This window comes from Cucurbita maxima, unplaced genomic scaffold (genome assembly GCF_002738345.1).
Source record: "Cucurbita maxima cultivar Rimu unplaced genomic scaffold, Cmax_1.0 Cma_Scf00029, whole genome shotgun sequence".
Lineage (NCBI taxonomy): Eukaryota > Viridiplantae > Streptophyta > Magnoliopsida > Cucurbitales > Cucurbitaceae > Cucurbita > Cucurbita maxima.
Genome location: NW_019272045.1, coordinates 1717719 through 1737049, shown reverse-complemented (window position 1 = coordinate 1737049; position 19331 = coordinate 1717719). Strand labels below are relative to the sequence as shown.

Sequence of the window (19331 nt, the reverse complement as noted above, 5' to 3'; positions counted from 1 at the left end):
CCCCCCCCCCCCCCCCCCCCCCCCCTCTTCCTGGGTTTTTTCAAGGGTTATTAGTGGGCCAGGTTCTCACCGCGTGTCCTTTTTTAGTCTCCCCTCCCTCTCTTCATGGATTTTTGTTTTTTTGGTCTCCCCTCTCTCTCTCTTTTGCTTAGCTTCTGTGGTACATTCGCTCGTGTTGCTTATTTATTGAAGTCAGCATAGATAATTATTTTTTATTTCTTTTTCTAAAAGGATGAGTTCCTGGTGTCCATTGAATAGTGAAGACTCCCTGTCGTGGAAATCTTTTCTTTGTTCTATAAATCTAGAAGATTAAATTAAAATATTAAAAAAAAAAAAAAGCAGTGAATTTGCAAGACTATCAAGTGTATAAATATAGCTGGAACCTTCAATGTAGCCAGCTCCCGTAAACCTCTCTCCACTACAAGCATGCTCTCGACATTTGCCTCACTAGAATGTTCATTCAAGTCTCGTTGATTTTCTCTGCCCTCCAAATTATCGATTTCTGATTGTAATAGAAAAGTGTAACAACGTCAATGAACATCATCCACAAAATGGTAATAAGAACATAGGAAAAATGAGAGAGAGATCTTAAACATTTCCATCGCTTGACAAGAGTTTTACTTTTACCTGTCTCCTCTTTAGCTCTCTTTCCAGCTTCCAAGACATCGTCAACAGGACTTGAAGTGAAAGATGACCAGTATTCAGATCTTGCTCCAGCAACCTCAGCATGAATACCTGCCAAGTATTTAGTTAAAAAAAAAAAAGAATTATCAGCCTAAGTATCTCTAAGTTAGTCCAGAGGTAGTTGAAATCCACCATAGGGCATATGACAGAAGATATTCAGTGTTCCACAGAAAACTGAGAAATTGTCTCCATGACTCTATCAATGATTGTACGAATCAGAAAGAACAGTTAGAAAGCTAACAGTTCCACTTGATCTACAAGAATGGGAACCAGTGTGTTCGGAAAATGAACAAACAATTTTGACATACAATGGCGTGGACTACATCCAAAACTTCAACATGCCCAAAGGCCTATTTCAAGTTTATGGGATAGAAGCTGCTTATTCCAACTGGGAACAACGCATGTCCTGTGAATAACCATCCCATAATGGCCGTTAACGTCTGAATTTGTTAATAGTCATGCAAATCAAGATCATAACAGGTTTTTTAGACAAGATCCTGGTAAAGACTTCTAAACTTTATTAACTGCCTGATATTCATTTTACGTCAAAATATTAGTTATGTTCCACTATTTTCACGTTGATTTTAAATTTACAACTCGCTAATATTATTGTTTCATTGCTATTCCAGTTAAGAATGAACATTAAAAAAATGAGATTTTTTTGTCTAGGTCCAATATCTATCTTTTCATTTGCAGCTCTAGTTCAAAGCAAAGTGGACAAAGGATTCTATGGTGCGGATCTCACTCTTGGGACCAGACTATTTGTTGCAGCAGAGAATAGGGTATCTGGATATTGTAATTCTGGGAAATTTGAAAGAACACAAGAGTACGCCATGCAAGTTCCATAGAAGAAAAAAAAAATCACCGTAACGGACGCATAAGCTCCAGTATCGAGCAAGCCAACACCTCTTCAAAACAACCTCTTCCTAGCATTAAAGAAGCATTTCAGACAAGTATGCCTAAGATAGGACCAGAAAGGAAGTAAGTACTCTGAAACTTGAACTGCAGACCATTTCTTCCTTAGTCAATTTCATTCTATGGGTCATAATCCTAAGCGACTGCAACTCAGCCTCGGCTTCGTGCAAATGCTCCAAAGCAGATGTTGCCTCATCCCTTGCAGTCTGAGTCAAAGTACCAATGAGTGAAATTTAATAGATCATTCATATTTTATGCCCATCCAATAATGCCAATACTAGTAGGAAATAATTTCTTTTGTACAGATTTCAACTTCTGCATACCTCTGCTTCAGTTTTAAGTGCAGCAATATGCTGAGTACCTCTGCCCCCTTGAGATTGTGATGCAACTCTCAAAGCAGCCTGCAAGGAGGGGGTGGATTCACCTTACTTACACAACACACGTATCAAGGACATAATCCTTTGTTAAATATAAATAGACCAAACATTAAAAGAGAAGGATAGATTATTTTAGTTCCAGACTCTTCTATCTCGAGTCTGTTAACCAAACTAAAGCGACTTCTTCAGCTGAATGAGCAAACTTTTTCTTGAGACAAGATTCTGTGATTTTTACGACCGTTCCTTTAAATGTCTTATCAAATCTACACGAGGAGGAATTATATTCTATCTTAACCGTGCACGAGAGAGAGGATGACATTATAAGTGTACAAAGAGTAGACTCAGGCACATTCGGAAAAAGAGGGGATGAGCTGTCGTCGGCATCTTCGTCTGAAGGGAGAAAGGTCTGGGGGGAGAGAGATTGTGGGGGGACTTACATTTTTCTCTTGGGTGGAGAACAATCCGACAGAATCTTCAATGAACAACAAAATAAACCTTAACGAGGGATTAAGTAAAATTAAGTCTTGTTTCTCTTCGGGACCTTTTCCTCTCCCCAAATTCCCAAAAACTGACAAAACTGATTGCATGAATGGCTTTATATGGATTCAGAAAATCTGGAATAAAAGAGAGTTTTCTGGAAATCACAAAGGTTAACTCGGGAGGAAAGCACAATCTGGTTGTGCATGGTGTTTGGTGTTCCCCTGTTATGGTGGCAACAATATAATCCAAATAATCTGCTAACAAGTTTTCCGGAAATCACGAAATTGGTTAACTCGGGAGGATAGCACAATCTGGTTGTGCATGGTGTATGGTGTTTGGTGGCCCCCTGTTATGGTGGTCACAACAGAATCAAAATAATCTGCTAACAAACACAATAGAATTAATGTGGCCCCCTGTTATGGTGTTTGGGAGAAAGTTCAAAACATTCCCCTGCGTTTATGGAATCTGAAGGCGATTGAGGCAATTGGTGGCTTTGAAGGGTATGGGGAAAAAAGCTCCTTCTTGATTGGGTTGATGTGGGTGTTACAATCAGGAATAATTATTGTGGTCTTATCCCAACTGAACTGAGTCTGATCCAGCCAACAGCAAGTGGAAGCGGATATCCTGGAAAGATTCATGATTTGTTTTCAAGAAGTGGAGCCCCTAAATTACGAGGCAATGATGAAAGAAAGAGAGCTTTCTGGAGTCGAGAAGATGTTTGAAGACAATCTAACAACACTGGCGTGGTCGCCCCGAAAAAGACCGTCACGGAACAAAAAGAAAGCCAAGAAACTGAATGTTCCAGAGGGATTCACAATTAGCAAAGTGGTTCAAAGTTCAGAAAGTGCCTTGGGCTCGCTTAGATTGAACTTTCACTTTTAAGATACAACCATGAGAGCCAATGGATGGCTTGTTAAACTCGTCATTCAAATCTAAAGAGTGCACTCCTTAAAGTAAAGAGATCAAATAGACACAATATATAAAGACCCATTCAAATAATTCGAAAGTACTATTAATACAAGCAGACTTTACTTAACTTAAGAAGTCATTTGCATTATAAAAGTAGAATAATAAGGAAACTATTCAAGCACATGTTACACACTACCACAAGTAAGACAGTTACTCAAATTCTATAACGTTTGTCCTCTTATTACTTCCATTTTTTAGTTGTTCTTTTATATTTTCAACTGTTGACATTAATAACATAGAATGGCTGTTCTTCAGTTTATATTACCGACGTCGTTTCAAGTAGTAGCATTTGTTTCAAATTCTTCCAATGATTCCTTCAAAATCTGGGCATTTGGTTTCTAGGTGATGGGAAGGCTCTCAAAAGTACACGGAGGAAATCTTTAGATTTCAAAACTAGGATGAACAGAGGGCCAGTGGAATGGTTTCTTTATGCGAAACACTTATTAACATACTTCTCCATTGTATAAACTATAGAAAGGACACCTATTACAATTATAAAGGTCAATTGTTAGATCTCACACGCCCACAATTGTTAAATTCAAAAAAAAAAAAAAATCACGAAGATGAATGGTCTCTTCTAGTTTAAGTTATCGAAGAGTTTCAAGGATATGCTGCATTAGCAGCAAACAAGCATGCATCCACACTGTCAATTGTCATTGATCCTTGATCTATTATGGTTTCTTGACTTTTAGGACATCCAGCTTTTAGTGTGTAGCATGGAATTTAGGAATCACACTGGCATAGTAAATACACACTTATCTCCCGGTTCCACTCTGTCCTTTTAAAGGATATTGGGAAAGTTCAACCTGATGGTCCTTTTCCATGGAGGCAGCTGAATATTAACCCATACAGTGCAATATTACTCAGAAGAAGAGAAATTGATAATATTGCCAGTTTTAGTAGGACAAACCTCTCTCTGCTGCAGAGCTGCCTCCTTCCTGGAAGCAAAACAGTAATGAATTATTAGATATTATGAAAACTGAAGTGGCTTGCAAGTTGGAAGTGGATAGAAAGGTCGGGAGCTAGCCTGCTCAAAAGACGGGCTTCCAGTGTTACACCTTCTCCAAGCATAGAAACCTAAAAATCACATTTAAATACTTCAAAATGTGTACATTGGATGAGATTATTTATTTGACGATGTTGGGATGTTCCAATCATTATACCATAGATTGAGTTCTGTACCAGTAAACGAACGGTTATGCAACAACTGTGAAGTGTAACACAACATGGACTATACCACAGGTATGCAACAGAGTTGTTACAAAAGGAACCAAGCGGGTTAGTTCATCAGAAAGATACCCTACCCAAGAATTTTCTTTCTGGGCCTTGGAAGAAAGAAACTCGTTAAAAACATTTAGATAGACGACTTGTTTGTTCCAGAAATCATTAAAAAAAAAATTCCACTCTAATAGTGGGAAGCAAAATCAGATGGAATGCAAATATAATTCCAATGATTAACACCATAAAAACTAACAAAGACAAACCAGAAGAAGATAAGGAAAAAGAGAACTGCATTCACGGGATGGCATGAATTAATCTATAGATTGTCCAGTGGCAACGCGAATAATTCAGTGAACTAGATGGGATAAATGGACGATATTTTAAAGGTTGTTTTTTTAGATAAAAAATTAGAATTTTCTCATAGCATGAGCAGAGTATTTTAAGTGAAAATAATGCTTCCAAATAGTGGAGAAGATACAAGCCAGCTATTTTTTTTTACCTGATTCTCAAGCTGTCGGGCTCTAGCTTCTGCTTCCTCACATCTTTCTTCTGCAATTCGAAGCTGGGGAGGCACATATTAGATACATGCCAAATGAAATAAATGAAAAGCCTATCAATGTTAGGACATTTTCTAGAGTTACGTATTGTGTTTGCACTAGATTAGTCAGACTGAGCCAAGTAGTTTAGGAGAAGTCTGGGCATTGAACTAGTTTTCATATAAAAAACAAATGAGCTCTTAAATTACGGAGCCTTTTTTCTTAATTAAATCAGTGATTTTGAAAACAGGATTGTTCCATTCAGGTATAAATTGTTCGTGTTGAACTGATGACACTAATTATACAAGAAACAGCCAATAACACTCGCATAAGAAGAACCGGAAAAGTTGTTGGCATCACCTTTTCAACTAAACTTTCATTTTCCTCCTGTACCATATCAAGCTGCACAAACATCATCACTATCATTAGCAGAATCTGGAAAGACCAATATCTTTATACATGCTTCTAAATATCTCAGTTCAGAAAAGGAAGTAGAAACGAAGCACGTTAACTTGATCTTAATAACAAAAAGAAAAACTCAGCACAAGAAGCACATAAAGTTGTAATTCCTTTATGGAAAGACTAGACCAGTAGACCTCTAAAATGGCCAGATACATTTCGTGTGATAACAAGTGCATTGTTTGGATTCTTCCAGCCAGCTAGCTGGGTCAGCAGAAACATATGACTGTGGGTGAGACGAAGACATTATTTCTGAATGGATGTTGCAAAATAAAAAGAAAGAAAAGAAAATGAAGATGGAGATGATATTTGTGTGAGTGACAGTAAATTGACGTGTTAATCTTTAATGAATTTAAGGGACTCGACTCAGACTATTAATTGGCTGTAAGGTTACCCTATACCTCATCTTGTAAAGCAGAACTGGAAGGCTGGTTGTTATTGTCTCTGAAGTTTATGCTTCCCATATCCAAAGACAGCCTGTTCAAGGACCAGCACAATCATGGAATAGACATTCGAGCAGCAAATATTAGGGACAAGAATTAAACCTCAATATGAAAATTTAGCAAGCTATGAAAAGGTAGTGGAAATCAAAGTTCTTTGATAACAACAAGATGCATTGCCTTTACTCCCAAATAAGAGTTCTTTTAAATAACAAAAAAAAAAAAAAAACACATTTACAAAGCAATAAAATCCTAAACACTGCTAACAAAGACGGGATTTTATGGTATCCGAACCACCATGCCCAGACTGTTATCACCATAGGATTTTCTAAATACAAATACTATCAACATAAAATGTTCGCACTATCAAGCCTTCAAGAAGATAACATGTTTTGGTCAGTGATCTAACATCAAGTTGTAATTATATAGCTATACATAAGAATGGTGTTTCTCTGTTAGCATAGTAGCCAAAAGGGACATTGATGATAATGACATAAGAAATACATTGTATAATACCTCTTATCTCTTTTGGCGTCAAACTGGCCCTCTTTTGGAGTTATTGGAAAGCTTGGTCTAAGTGATATTTTAGAATCAAACTGACCTTCTTTCGGAGTTACGGGCAACGTTGGTCTAAGTGACATTTTGGTATCAAATTGACTATCCTTTGGTGTTACAGGCAAAGTTGATCTAAGTGATGCTCTAGCATCAGATTGACCCTCTTTTGGAGTTACAGGCAAGGCTGGTCTAAGTGATGTTCTAGAATCAGATTGACTCTCCTTCGGAGTTACTGGCAATGTTGGTTTAAGTGATATAGATACAGAAGAGGGTACCAATGGAACTGTCTTGACTCCTAAATTTGGACGACTAACTGATGCTGTACGAGTAGATGTAGGTTGCTCTACGGAGTTGGCAAGCTGGGATGGTCGACTAGCTGTTGAAGTGCGAGTAATGGGTGCTTGTTCAGCATTAGTATCCGAACGAGATGGTCGTTGTCCTAGTGCTGTACGAGCTGACATTGGTTGCTCCATATGATTTACAGTTTGAGATGCTCGACCCCCCAATCCCACATGTCCAGAAGTAGGTTCTTGAATAGTACGAGCAGACGGCTATATTTAAAGTTTAAGCACGTATTAGACTTCAAGTAAAATATGAAAATAACATTTATTAGTAGTATAACACAGATGGCTATAATGATTATATAATGATGCAAATGAGCAATTAACGTAAAAGAAAATCAAAGGCTAATTGCACAATCTAACTGCTCAAGAAGATCTCTAGATTGTGTTGACTTTTAAAACTAAAATATTAATTCATAATGGGGTTTATGACTAATCAAAATGCTACAAAATAAGAATGAGATCATATTAAGATGCGACACAATCCATCTTTATCAATTTGGAGTTTGGCGATTCTTTTAGTTCAACCAATACAAGTCCATTTAACATTTAATTGTCTCATATGCTCCAATTTGGACAAAAAGAATCGCAAACTAATTTGCATAAAGAATTAGATGACACTTTTTCGTTCTCACGGCTAAGTTATCAAGCTAAAAGATCTCCATATCTGTGTTTTCACCATTGCAAGGCACGGAAAAATAGCTTCTAATGAAAAGGAGAAAGCCGAAGCTAATAGCTAACATGTTCTCAGTCAAGATTAAGAAAATGGATGTTAACGACAAGCTGCAACCTAGAAATTCAAATGGTAAGAAGCGAGCAGAAAGACCACTAACCTCATGTCTGAATTGTCACACACATGAATTATATGAAGAAACAGAATGTCATGCAAACCTGAACAAATATATTGTAACTAGAACCGATTATTACCATAGGAGAGCGGGATCTGACTGATCTTCCACTTGCTAATCCAATGCTCCCTGGGCCACTCGCCAAACTCAAATCAAAAGAAAGATCATCTTCTTCATCCTCGTCATCAGCTGAACTTGCCATCACTTTTGCAAGCCTTTGCGCTGCAGCTTTCGTTGCATTGTTCTGTCCTCTCTTCGAATTTGCCACGCCAATCGAACCTGATCGGGCATGGTGGCCATACGGTTGTACCAATGGCGACGCTGGTCCCAGTGGGGTGCCAGCGTTACTTTTCTGTCGAGTGTATACTGGTTTAATCCGATCCATAGCTCCTGTTATCCAACACAATCGAAGTACTCAACGAGATTATGATTAAAGAAAAGTTTTATACATACATGCAGGATACGATTAGAAACACACCTGCTACATATATTGAACCAAATTCCAACACAAATCAATACGGATGAAAATTATTGTAAAATCCAAATCGAAATAGGATTTCACAAATTTCAGAGACGCCGAACAATCGATCAATCAAAAAATGAAAAAAGAACGCGCAAGTTTGCTCACCTTTGTGATCTTTGAGCAGTGGATTCGAAAATCAGATCGTCCGTTGCAATCGACTCACGAACTAATTCATATTCAGCGACATTGAATCTCGACGTCCAGATTGGAAAAACAAAACTTCCTCCGGACTAAACCTCCATGATTACGAAAATGGATTGTGAATGTCGTTGCTGGAAATCGAAGCAAGTAACGAAATGGAAAGAGTCCAACGCGAACACGGAGGAAGTTGAGAAAACGACGGAAGCAAGTAACGCAATGGGAATTTGTTTGTTTTTTGGGCGTGCCGCGGTTTTTGGTTGGGAACGGTTAGTTCGTTAATTTTTCTCAATTTTCATTTCGGTCCCTCCCCTATTTTATTTTCACCCCTAACCCTTTTCCTCCAATTTTCATTTAGGTCCCTCCCCTCTCTTCAAAATTTTGGATTAAATTGTCAATTTAATTCTCGGGGTGTACATTCCGACAACTCGACAACCCGGACCAACTCAAAGGGTTGAGTTGGATTAGCCTTTCGGGTATTACAATTCTCAAGAAATGTCGATATTACAATGTTGAATTACATTAATATGTTACAATTTTTTTTTCAATAATTATAGATTGATTATTTGTATTTATTTGTGAACTTTTAATATATTTTAGCTATTCGGCTAATTATAAATTTGAGTAGATAAATAAAACTTAAAAAAAAAAAATTAACAACCCAACCCAAAAATTTTCAAAGCAATCCAAACCGGTTGGGTTAAACAAAATCCTCCCGACCCAATCTGAACCATCTATACCCTTATTTAATTCTTATATTAAAAATTTATATTCATAAATTTTTTATCTATTCGAACTCCGAAGATTAAATTCTAACTTTTATAAGAAGAATTAAATATTTACAAAGTTGTATATATAACACAATATTAGTATTTTTTGTCTTATATATTTTTAATATTAATCAAAATATTAATAAAATAATTCATTCATATTTTAAACATTACTAATATATCTAATATATAGTTGACATATGCTCAATTCTACCTAAAATGACTACTTATTGATACCCGAAAAATTATGTTACCATTACGTGCTTGATGAATTACATACACCTAAATTAAGGGACAAAAGTGGAAATTAGCGATGCATAAAGGACCGGGTTATAACTTTTAAACGATATACCAAAAAATGCAAGACCGGGTTATAACTTTTAAACGATATACCAAAAAATATTGCATTATTATATATACTAACATGAATGTTTGTCTATAGATAATACACTTGATTTATATTATATTACTGATATTCTTAATATTTATTGGGTATAGTAGAAAAAAGGAGGGCAAAATTGGAATAGACAAATAAACATTTTTTGTTAATTTTTTTTCATATATTTTTAAAAAAAATGTAAATGCAGCTATATTTGCAAATATGGAAAATATTTTTGCTGCTCATAAATGAAGTCTTGTTTAATAACTATTTGGTCATTGTTTTACGTATTTAAAAATGAAGTTTTTTTTTTCCCACTTAGCTTTGGCGTAGAGCTAGAGCTAGCTTTGGCGTAGAGCTAGAGCTAGAGCTAGAGCTAGCTTTGGCGTAGAGCTAGAGCTAGAGCTAGAGCTAGCTTTGGCGTAGAGCTAGAGCTAGAGCTAGAGCTAGCTTTGGCGTCGCGCTAGAGCTAGAGCTAGAGCTCGCCTTGGCGTCGCGCTAGAGCTAGAGCTAGAGCTCGCCTTGGCGTCGCGCTAGAGCTAGAGCTAGAGCTCGCCTTCGGTGTCGCGCTAGAGCTAGAGCTAGAGCTCGCTTCGGCGTCGCGCTAGAGCTAGAGCTAGAGCTAGCTTCGGCGTCGCGCTAGAGCTAGAGCTAGAGCTAGCTTCGGCGTCGCGCTAGAGCTAGAGCTCGCTTCGGCGTCGCGCTAGAGCCAGAGCTAGAGCTAGAGCTCGCTTCGGCGTCGCGCTAGAGCTAGCTTCGACCCTGTGATAGATATAACAAAAGAATTACCGAGTATGGAACGGAAAATTTTTGGAAAAGAGAAGATTAGGAAACAAAGTCTAGTGAATTTATTATCATTATTTTAAGACCTAATACATTGATTAGCGTTAAAATCTAGACAAAAAAGAGAAGACTTGGGAGTAAAAGAAACAGAAGGGCGTGCAAAAAGGAGACTGAGTTTTTTGCTCACCCTCCATCGTGGCAATGAGATTTTTAACCACTCTTTTTGAGGATGAGATCCTCGATCATGTCTGCAGCCTCTTGAACGGTTGTGATGCTCTGTGCGCTCTCCTCTTCCACGCTTATCCCAAATTCTTCCTCGAGCCCCATCACGATTTCAACCTGAATCTCACATATATGTGTATATGTTATATTGCATTGCATGTCAAATACAATATTCAAAACTTTAATGTAAGGCTTTAAAACACGTCTGTGAGGGGAAGGTTTCCACACCCTTACAAAGGGTGTTTCGTTCTCCTCCCCGGAGGACATCACATTTAAGAACTAGCTCCAACTAAAATTTTCATGATTTCACTCATTCTAAATTATCTTTCATGGCAAATTGAGAACATGAAACAGTAATAAAATCATGTGCATTTTTTTAATGAAGGGAAGAACAAAAGAATAAGAATCACAAAAGGGAGAATCTTTCTTTTCTCAAAGATAGAGATGAAAAAGAAGTTATGGTTTAAATCCATTCCCCAAGTTCATTTGTTTTTGTTAATCATTAGGACAACACATGACGATGGCAGAAAAATCAGTATTCATATGTAAAATGACTATCAATCATTTTTTTGTTATATGGGTTATATGTAAAAATAAACTAATGGAAGAAAAACCAACTTCAAGAACAGCTATTCATACATATCTTCCCAAAAGTTAAAAATGGTGGTCGTGTTTTACCAAAAACCCTCATAAGCAAGAAGACAATAACAGACACGTTGGAGATGATCCCATAAGATATCCCATAATCAAATTAATCGAGGGTCTTAATTAGACTTTCAAAAAGTTTCAAATTAAATATGGTAAAGACATTCAAAGGAAAACTTCTATGAAACATGCTCAGCAAGGTATAGTATAAGTTTACCGTGTCAAGAGAATCAGCTCCAAGCGTTGAAAATTTGGACTCTCCATTAACAGTGGAGTCATCTGGCAATGCCAATTGCTTCTTCACTATTTTGCTAACCTTTTCAACTGTCTCTGGTTTGGCCTGTTCCAAACAGTTAACATCGTAAAACAACAGCAATTTGCGTTTTCACTGACAGCCTCAGTAAAAAGAACTATAGACTTACAGCACATGAAATTTGAAGCGACTGTAATCTTCTGGAAGAGAATGTATTTCTCCCTTGGTGAGAAAATGAGACCCTCTTCAAACCAGAAAGCTTGGCTGTTTCCTGCTTACCAAGAAACAACATGATTATCACCAAAATGATCAGCAGAGAATATATGATAGTATAACACAAATTCTTAACAGAGAGAGTTCAAAAAGAACAATAGAAGGATTATACTTAATACACGCACACGGAATTTTCAGGACATAATGACTTCAAGTTGACTCATAGCTAGAGTCGTACATGCAAGGATTTCAAGATTAGATTGTAACTAATGGTTTTCTTTTGCGCTTCAAATTTTTGAGGACACAATTAACGAGAGAGAATTAAGGTCAGCTGGACTCAATTTTCTAACATACATACGATTCCCTTAAGCATACAGGTCCCAAATAGCCGGAAAAATTAGGCAAGAAATTCAAATCAGTATTGAAATAACACAAATGAATGTAAAATACCAAAAGAAATAGATATAAAACATTTCGGAACAAAGAGGGAACGCTAAGTCCATCATCCATGCATTTCACAGCCATGCAATACAACCACAACTCCGATTCAAACCAATGCTTCAAACTTCGTAATTAACGACATTTAAAGAGAAAAAATAAACTCAAAAATCGAGATAAAAAGGACTGGAATCAAGGAAACAAGTTCCAAGGCAGTTGATCATACAGAAAGAACGAGAACAGAGCAAAAATGAAATCGTTCAACAGATCCTTCAACATAAAGTGACAAACAGAAGAGGAATCGAAAATTTACAGAGATTTGGCGCGATCGAGGAGCTGCAGATCGCACGCAGAATGATGAAGCTGAGACAGAAGCCATCGATGAAAAATAGAGAGAATTTGGAGTGGAAATGGAACGGAGAAAGCAATGCGAGCAAGTTGGTAGTCGTTGAAGAGCTTAAATAGGTGGTTTGATTGGGGCACTTTTTATTTATTTTTTGGAGGAAAAAAAAGAAGGAACAATACGGACAAAATGCACAATCGGATGATCCAATGGAGTTCTCTTCTGGGCCTTGTTTATTGGGCCTGCTGAGATTTTGGGCTTATTTTGAAAGTGGCCCATACTTTTTATGATAACTCAGAAAGACTTAAAAAAAGGAAATAAAAGTTATTACCTACCCCAACAAGGTGCACCTTCCTTTTCAATAGCTCAATTATTAGAACGTCATGATTAAACGAGCTTTATTTGGAGTAATTCTATGCTGGGGTGACATTCTATGAATTTTATTGGGATGCATCTGAGTGAGGACAAAATATGCTAGAAGAACTCGTGTTGGTCTATGGGTCATCCCTATGGATTTTATCGGGATGCATGTGAGTGAGGACGAAACATGCTGAAAAGACTCATGTTGATCTGTGGGTTGATCTGTGGGTCATCCCAATGAATTTTATTGGGATGCATCTGAGTGAGGACAAAACATGCTAGAAGGACTTGTGTTGGTCTGTGTGTCATCCCTATGGATTTTATAGGGATGCATGTGAGTGAGGACGAAACATGCTGAAAAGACTCATGTTGATCTGTGGGTCATCCCAATGAATTTTATTGGGATGCATTTGAGTGAGGACGAAACATGCTAGAAGGACTCGTGGGATGCATCTGAGTGAGAACAAAACATGCTAGAAGGACTCATGTTGGTTTGTGGGTCATCCCTATGAATCTTATTCAGATGCATATGAGTGAGGACAAAACATGCTAGAAGGACTCGTGTTGGTCTGTGAGAATAGTCTTCACTCTTAAAAAACGAATAACAAGAACAAGTAATGTGTCCATGTTGTAGATGATGCAGAAAATATCAGACCTTAAGGTATTGAACCTTGAATACGAGCATTACATTTCTAGATAAACTTGAAATTCGATAATTTGAACGTCGTTATAAAATTTATTATATTAGATTTAGACGTGCATCACTTTCGTCAAATTTTATAATAAATAAATTAATTTAATTTAATATTTTATGACTTTTATTAGCACATAAATAAAGTGGTTTTTATTAGTCTCAACCACCTCTCTCTACCTCTATATACTCAAGCTTCCCTTTTTTGCAAGTTTCTTTTAATTCTCAACTAACTTTTTGGTGAACTCTACTCTTAGAGGAGATCATTTTTACGATTTAGGCAAGTTTATGAATACCTACCCAAGTTCATAACGAGTAGCTATTGTCTTATTTGGACTTTTTTTTCGAGCTTCCCTTCACGACTTTAAAACGTGTATACTAGGAAAGGTTTCCACACCCTTATAAATGGTGTTTTATTCTCCTCTCTAACCAATGTGGGACATCACAATCCACCTCCTTCGGGGCCCAGCGTCCTTACGGGCACTCGTTCATTTCTCCAGTCGATATGGGATCACCACCAAATCCACCTCCTTTTGGGGTCCAACGTCTTTACTGGCACATCGCCTCATGTCTACCCCCTTCGGAGAACAACCTCCTCGCTGACACATTGTCTGATGTCTGGCTCTTTTACCATTTGTAACACCCTAGATCCACTGGTAGTAGATATTGATGTCCCCACATTAGTTGGAGAGGAGAACAAAACACCCGTTTTAAAGCCTTGAAGCCCGAAAGGGAAAGTTCAAAGAGGACAACATTTTGGGGTGTATCTATATATATATTTTTATTTATTTAAATAAACTTTTTCCTATGAAAATAAATAAAAAATGAATAAAAGGTGTTCAGAATTACTTTGTTTAATTCAAAAGGTGAGTTACTTTGTTGTATCATAAAAGGAGTAATTATTTATCTTCAAATAAATATTTAGATAATTATAAATTATTTTTTTCCTTCATAAAATTTTGTGGGCTGTTTTATAATTTATTTATTTTAATTAATTTTGATTTACAATTCTTTTTTATAAAGATTTGAAGCAGAATTTATAAAAAATGATTAATTAATAAATTGAGCGTAAATTTGTCCAATAGGGCTGAATCTCCTCATTTTATCTATGAAGTTTTAGATATTTTCTCATAATTTATAAAATAAAAAATTATAATTATTTATAATTTATAATTTTGAAATTATCTCGACAATAATGTATAATAATATTTCTTTTTGGCATTAAATGCTTACTTTTAATAATTTCAATAGTTTGGTTTCCCTTATGGTGTCTTTGAAATGGACTTTTTAGTAATATTGCGTAGCGTTACTAATAATTGTCCTTTTCTATAAATTAAAATAATAATTATTTACCGTCTTAAAAAAAATCTCAATCAACCCAATTCAATTAAAAAATTATCCGAACACTAAAATTTATTTTTAATTTAATTTTTTATTTTTACTTATGGTTAAATATGTTTTTAAATTTTTACGACATAATTATATATATATATATATATTCAATTATTTACTCTCCAACCATGGTTAAATATGTTTTTAAAATTTTTACGATATAATTTTCTATATATATATAAATTCAATTATTTACTCTCCAATAATAATCAAATATGTTTTTAAACTTGGTACGATATAATTTTCTATATATATATAAATTAATATTTTTAATTCATAATTATCTATTTAATTATTTGTTCTCCGTTTTTATATAGTTTTCTAAAAATATATATTGAAATCAAGTTTAAACCATAATTTCATATTTAAAAGTAATTAAATAAATATTTTGTATATTAGTATTTTACTTTTTTTTAATAAAAATTTAAATAAATGAACCGATCAATTTAGTCAAATTCCGTGGAATGTGTTGTTACGTATTTTTTAATAAGGATTATTTCATTAACAAAAATTTAGAGCCAGAACAATTTAATTAAATTTAAAAAATATTTCAACCCGACTCAATTCAATAGAACTTGTTTGTTTAGTTTTTATTTTATAGCAAAAAAAAAAAAAAAACATATTAAATATAAATATCATTTGTCACACCTTAATTACCTAAAAATTTTGATTCATATTTTAAAATATTTCATTATTTGAATATTCTCAAATGATTTAGGGAAAATAATAAATAAACTTAATTTAAATATAATTTAATAGGATATAATAGGATATGATCCCTACGTTATAATCGGAGAATTTAAAAATAAAAATAAAATATTAATAATTATGAAAAATTAACTATCCATTTTACAAAATATATAATTAGTGTGTTGACTTTGAAATATGGGACAGATAAGAGTCTTATTTATTCATTATTTAAATTAGAAAGGAATATATTTTATTTATAAAAAAAAATATTTAAATTAGAAAATTACGTGGAATTACATAAAAAAAAAAAAATTATTTGAAAAAAAAGTTGAACCGGGAATTGGATTCCGCGGCACCGGCTCAAAGCCACGATCACCGCAAAGCCGGTACAACGAACACGTCTCTCTCTCTCTCTCTCTACTCTGCTTTCACTGATCAGTTCATCAGACCACCAAACAGATCATTCATTCACATCTTCCTCTCTCTCTCTCTGGAAATTTCCAGGGTTTTTCTCTCCTAATCTTTGGACGCTCTTTCAATTTCAATTCTCCGGTGCGTTTTATTTATTCAAAGCGGAAGTTTCACGGCAAAGTTTCCATTCATCCCCACTCGCTCTTTGTTCTGTCTTCCGTAACAGGTGAGTGGTTGAATTCTTTTGAGCATTTGTTTGAAGAGTTGAAGAATGGAAGGATGGAAGAACGGAAGAATGAAAGAATCGTCTTGTTTGAATGCTTTGTTGTGCTTGCTGTTCGAAATTTCAGTTAGCATGTTGAGAACGTAGTCTGTGCGTGTGTGTGTTAGATGAATTTTTGCTGGTTTCTTGGCTGTTGGAGTTTTTTTGGTTTTGGAATTCAGTGTGATTTTGGTGTTTGTTTGATTGGTGATTGATCTTGTTGATCTTTTTGGTTTGTTTGTGTTTGGAAATGAATTGAGATTTGAAATCGGATTCGTGGTTAGAGTGACTCTGTTCGTTGATTAACGATTTACAGTTCGGGACGAGTTTGTTTTGAACGATCTGTTTTGGAATTAGCTCAGCGGTGAGTCTCTGATCCTCACCGAAAAGGGGTTTAGTTTGACTTTCTTGCGGTTGACCGACTGATACAAGCCGGAACCCCCTTTTTTTTCCCTTTAAATTGCAGCATGGGGACATTATTACTATATTCTTTTAGCTAAGAACAGGGTGGATGGATGCACGTGGTTCTTAACTTCTTTGATCTGTAACTATATGATGAGATACTTGAGATTTTGTGTTTCTTTCTTTTCTTTTCTTTCCTTCAGTTTCTTCTTAATCAAATTCGAATCGTTTTTTAACGATTATAAGAAGATTACTTTTCTGGGTGCAGAATAATTGTTGCATAAGCCTTGAATGCAGAGAGCTATTACTTTTGAATTTGGTGTATTGTGACGAAGAGACATGAGTACGAAACTCTTGCATATCCAGCCCAAGGAACTACAATTCGTATGTAAGTGCCTCATCAGTAATACTATTTATTGCTTGTTCTTGAAAAAGAATTGAAGTGATTGATTACCTTGCTGCTTTCAGTTGAATTGAGGAAACAAAGTACGTGCACAGTTCAGCTAGCCAATAACACCAATCATCATGTTGCGTTTAAAGTATGAACAGCCTTCGTTTTGTTTTGTTTATCTTGTATTTCTCGGAAAATTTGTGAATTTTCATGTGATATATGTAATCATATTATAACGTTTGGCAGGTTAAAACCACGTCTCCTAAGAAATACTGTGTTCGACCCAATGTTGGGATAGTTTTTCCAAAATCAGCATGTGAATTTTCAGGTATGTTCTGTACAAATTTCATCTAACATATTCAGGCATCTGTCCCCAACCCTGAGCAAGAAAGTGTGTTTGGGGATCTTGGTAATGAAGTTACTGCTGTCGCCATTCAATTTTAACAATTCTAAGTTTCCACGAATTACTTCTTCTGTGTATTACTTTACATTTTCATTGTCTGATCTGCTTAATGTATTTTCTTGCGTTGAATCAATTATGGGGGCTATCAAGCTATCTAGAAAACTCTAAAAAGGAGATTTGAAAGCATAGTATTCATTGTTTTGAGAATTGAAAACTCTAAGAGTGTCTAATATCATGAGATGATTCAGTTCTGCATTTGTTTATCAAGCCCATATTTAGTCTTCTTAAAGATTTTTTTGTGCCGTTGAAATGACGACTTTTGAGATATCATGAGATCATCACACTGCACAGTGCAATAAGGTTGACTGTATTCCTGCAATACTTGTGTTTATTTTTTAAATTCTAAACCTGGAACTACGTATTGTTATTTTTTCTTTTAGAATTAATTTCTTCTTAATTTTGATGTAGTCATAATGCAAGCTCAACGGATTGTCCCTCCCGATATGTTGTGTAAAGACAAGTTTTTAATTCAAAGCACAATTGTTCCATCAGGGACAACAGAAGAGGACATCACTGCTAATATGGTAAGTTTTTGTGGATATAATCAGCTTTCATTCTTGAATTCTCAATTGTTTTTTTTTTTCTTTTTTTTTCCAGTTTTCAAAAGATGGAGCCAAATATATTGAAGAAGATAAGCTCAAAGTGGCGCTCATTAGTCCGCTGAATTCCCCGATACCCTCACCTGTTGATGGAACAATTGACGAAATCATGGATGAAGTTATGAAACTGAATGAGAAAAGTGGACCGCTAAGTGATGGGCTGGCCACCAATGAAACTACAAAGCTGAAAGATCAAAATGGTGCATCAGATGAGCTGCTTCCCTCTGGGTTTTCAACACTAAGAGAACAAATTAGACCATCAAATGGGAGGACGGCCCATGACGTTTCAGGGTTAAAGAATGATTTTTTTGCATCATTGAAGGAGGGGCGGACAATTGAAGCTTTAAAACCATCTAATCAAAATGGAGTTTTGAGGGAGGAGGTTCTGCTTCATAGGACTTCAGAACACAAGGATCAAAATGGAGCATCAAAGGAGGAACTATCTCGTGAAGCATTAAAACCGAGAGATCAAAATGGAGCATTAATGGAGCAGGAGTTTAGTGTTGAAGCTCCAAAAAGAAGAGTTCAGAATGGAGCAGAGGGGCGAGCCTTTGGAACTTCACATCTGGAGGATCAAGAAATTGTTGTAATTCAACCTTCACCGGTGGGAGTAAAAGTAAGGAAAAACATTCTTATCTATACAGAGTTTAAAAATTTACTCACTCTCTCTTTTTTAAAATGCTTCGAGGGATCAAATCGACATTTTTCTTAATAAATTTGATGTTATTACTTATAATTATTGTCGATCTAAGAACTTGTTGGATGTCTATTTCTAACCTCTTCCACATTCCTAGGGAGGGTGCCATATCTTCCTTTGTTTTCTTCCAATTGATACGTTCTGTGATTTTCAGCTTCTTGAAAATTGAAGTTTTGCTCTGTTGCATCAGATTCCTAAGGGTCTGGATGAAAACCTAAAGCAGCTAAACAATAGCCCGTTGAGATTACGAAAGACGGCTGAGATGAAGCAAGCAGCAGATGTGGAGCCAATGAAAGTCAAAAAATCGAAACAGCTAAAGTTAGTTAAGGACATTGATGAGATGAAGTCAAAGCTAAATGAAATTGAATTAAAGCTTGGAGAGGTTAGTTTCGATTGCCTTTCTCGTTTTTTTTTTTTTTTTTTTTTTTTTTTTTTTTTTTT

At 35.6% G+C, this 19331-nt stretch overlaps 3 protein-coding genes across 6 annotated transcripts in view; 1 reads left to right on the top strand and 2 right to left on the bottom strand.

Moving 5' to 3' along the window:
- LOC111465468 (coiled-coil domain-containing protein SCD2-like) overlaps positions 1 to 8697 on the bottom strand; it is a 14001-nt gene extending 5304 nt beyond the window's left edge. For 2 of the 3 annotated variants that reach the window (XM_023109858.1, XM_023109860.1), the window contains exons 1-13: positions 8454 to 8697; positions 7905 to 8215; positions 6598 to 7187; positions 6043 to 6118; positions 5543 to 5584; positions 5146 to 5208; positions 4453 to 4502; positions 4336 to 4363; positions 1923 to 2000; positions 1695 to 1805; positions 1550 to 1610; positions 628 to 735; positions 384 to 502 (exon numbers count right to left, since the gene is read on the bottom strand). In XM_023109858.1, coding sequence (XP_022965626.1) covers positions 384 to 502; positions 628 to 735; positions 1550 to 1610; positions 1695 to 1805; positions 1923 to 2000; positions 4336 to 4363; positions 4453 to 4502; positions 5146 to 5208; positions 5543 to 5584; positions 6043 to 6118; positions 6598 to 7187; positions 7905 to 8210 — 1632 coding nt within the window. In that variant the 5' untranslated portion in view covers positions 8211 to 8215; positions 8454 to 8697. Of the gene's footprint in view, positions 1 to 383; positions 503 to 627; positions 736 to 1549; positions 1611 to 1694; positions 1806 to 1922; positions 2001 to 4335; positions 4364 to 4452; positions 4503 to 5145; positions 5209 to 5542; positions 5585 to 6042; positions 6119 to 6597; positions 7188 to 7904; positions 8216 to 8303; positions 8394 to 8453 lie in introns of those variants that run through there. The other variant, XM_023109859.1, reaches the window with a different exon arrangement.
- Positions 8698 to 10460: 1763 nt separating this feature from the next.
- Positions 10461 to 12637, bottom strand: LOC111465717 (acyl carrier protein 1, chloroplastic-like). Its single transcript, XM_023110230.1, has 4 exons — positions 12503 to 12637; positions 11708 to 11809; positions 11503 to 11625; positions 10461 to 10757 (listed from the first exon to the last, which is right to left on the bottom strand). The coding sequence occupies exons 1-4, from the start codon at positions 12566 to 12568 to the stop codon at positions 10629 to 10631; spliced, it is 420 nt and encodes a 139-aa protein (XP_022965998.1). The 5' UTR covers positions 12569 to 12637; the 3' UTR covers positions 10461 to 10628.
- Positions 12638 to 16033: 3396 nt separating this feature from the next.
- Positions 16034 to 19331, top strand: part of LOC111465546 (vesicle-associated protein 2-2-like) — a 5758-nt gene continuing 2460 nt past the window's right edge. The window contains exons 1-7 of one of the 2 annotated variants that reach the window (XM_023109975.1): positions 16034 to 16302; positions 17038 to 17128; positions 17209 to 17279; positions 17378 to 17459; positions 18003 to 18118; positions 18192 to 18809; positions 19081 to 19272. In XM_023109975.1, the coding sequence (XP_022965743.1) occupies positions 17080 to 17128; positions 17209 to 17279; positions 17378 to 17459; positions 18003 to 18118; positions 18192 to 18809; positions 19081 to 19272 (1128 nt within the window). In that variant the 5' untranslated portion in view covers positions 16034 to 16302; positions 17038 to 17079. Of the gene's footprint in view, positions 16303 to 17008; positions 17129 to 17208; positions 17280 to 17377; positions 17460 to 18002; positions 18119 to 18191; positions 18810 to 19080; positions 19273 to 19331 lie in introns of both variants that reach the window. The other variant, XM_023109974.1, reaches the window with a different exon arrangement.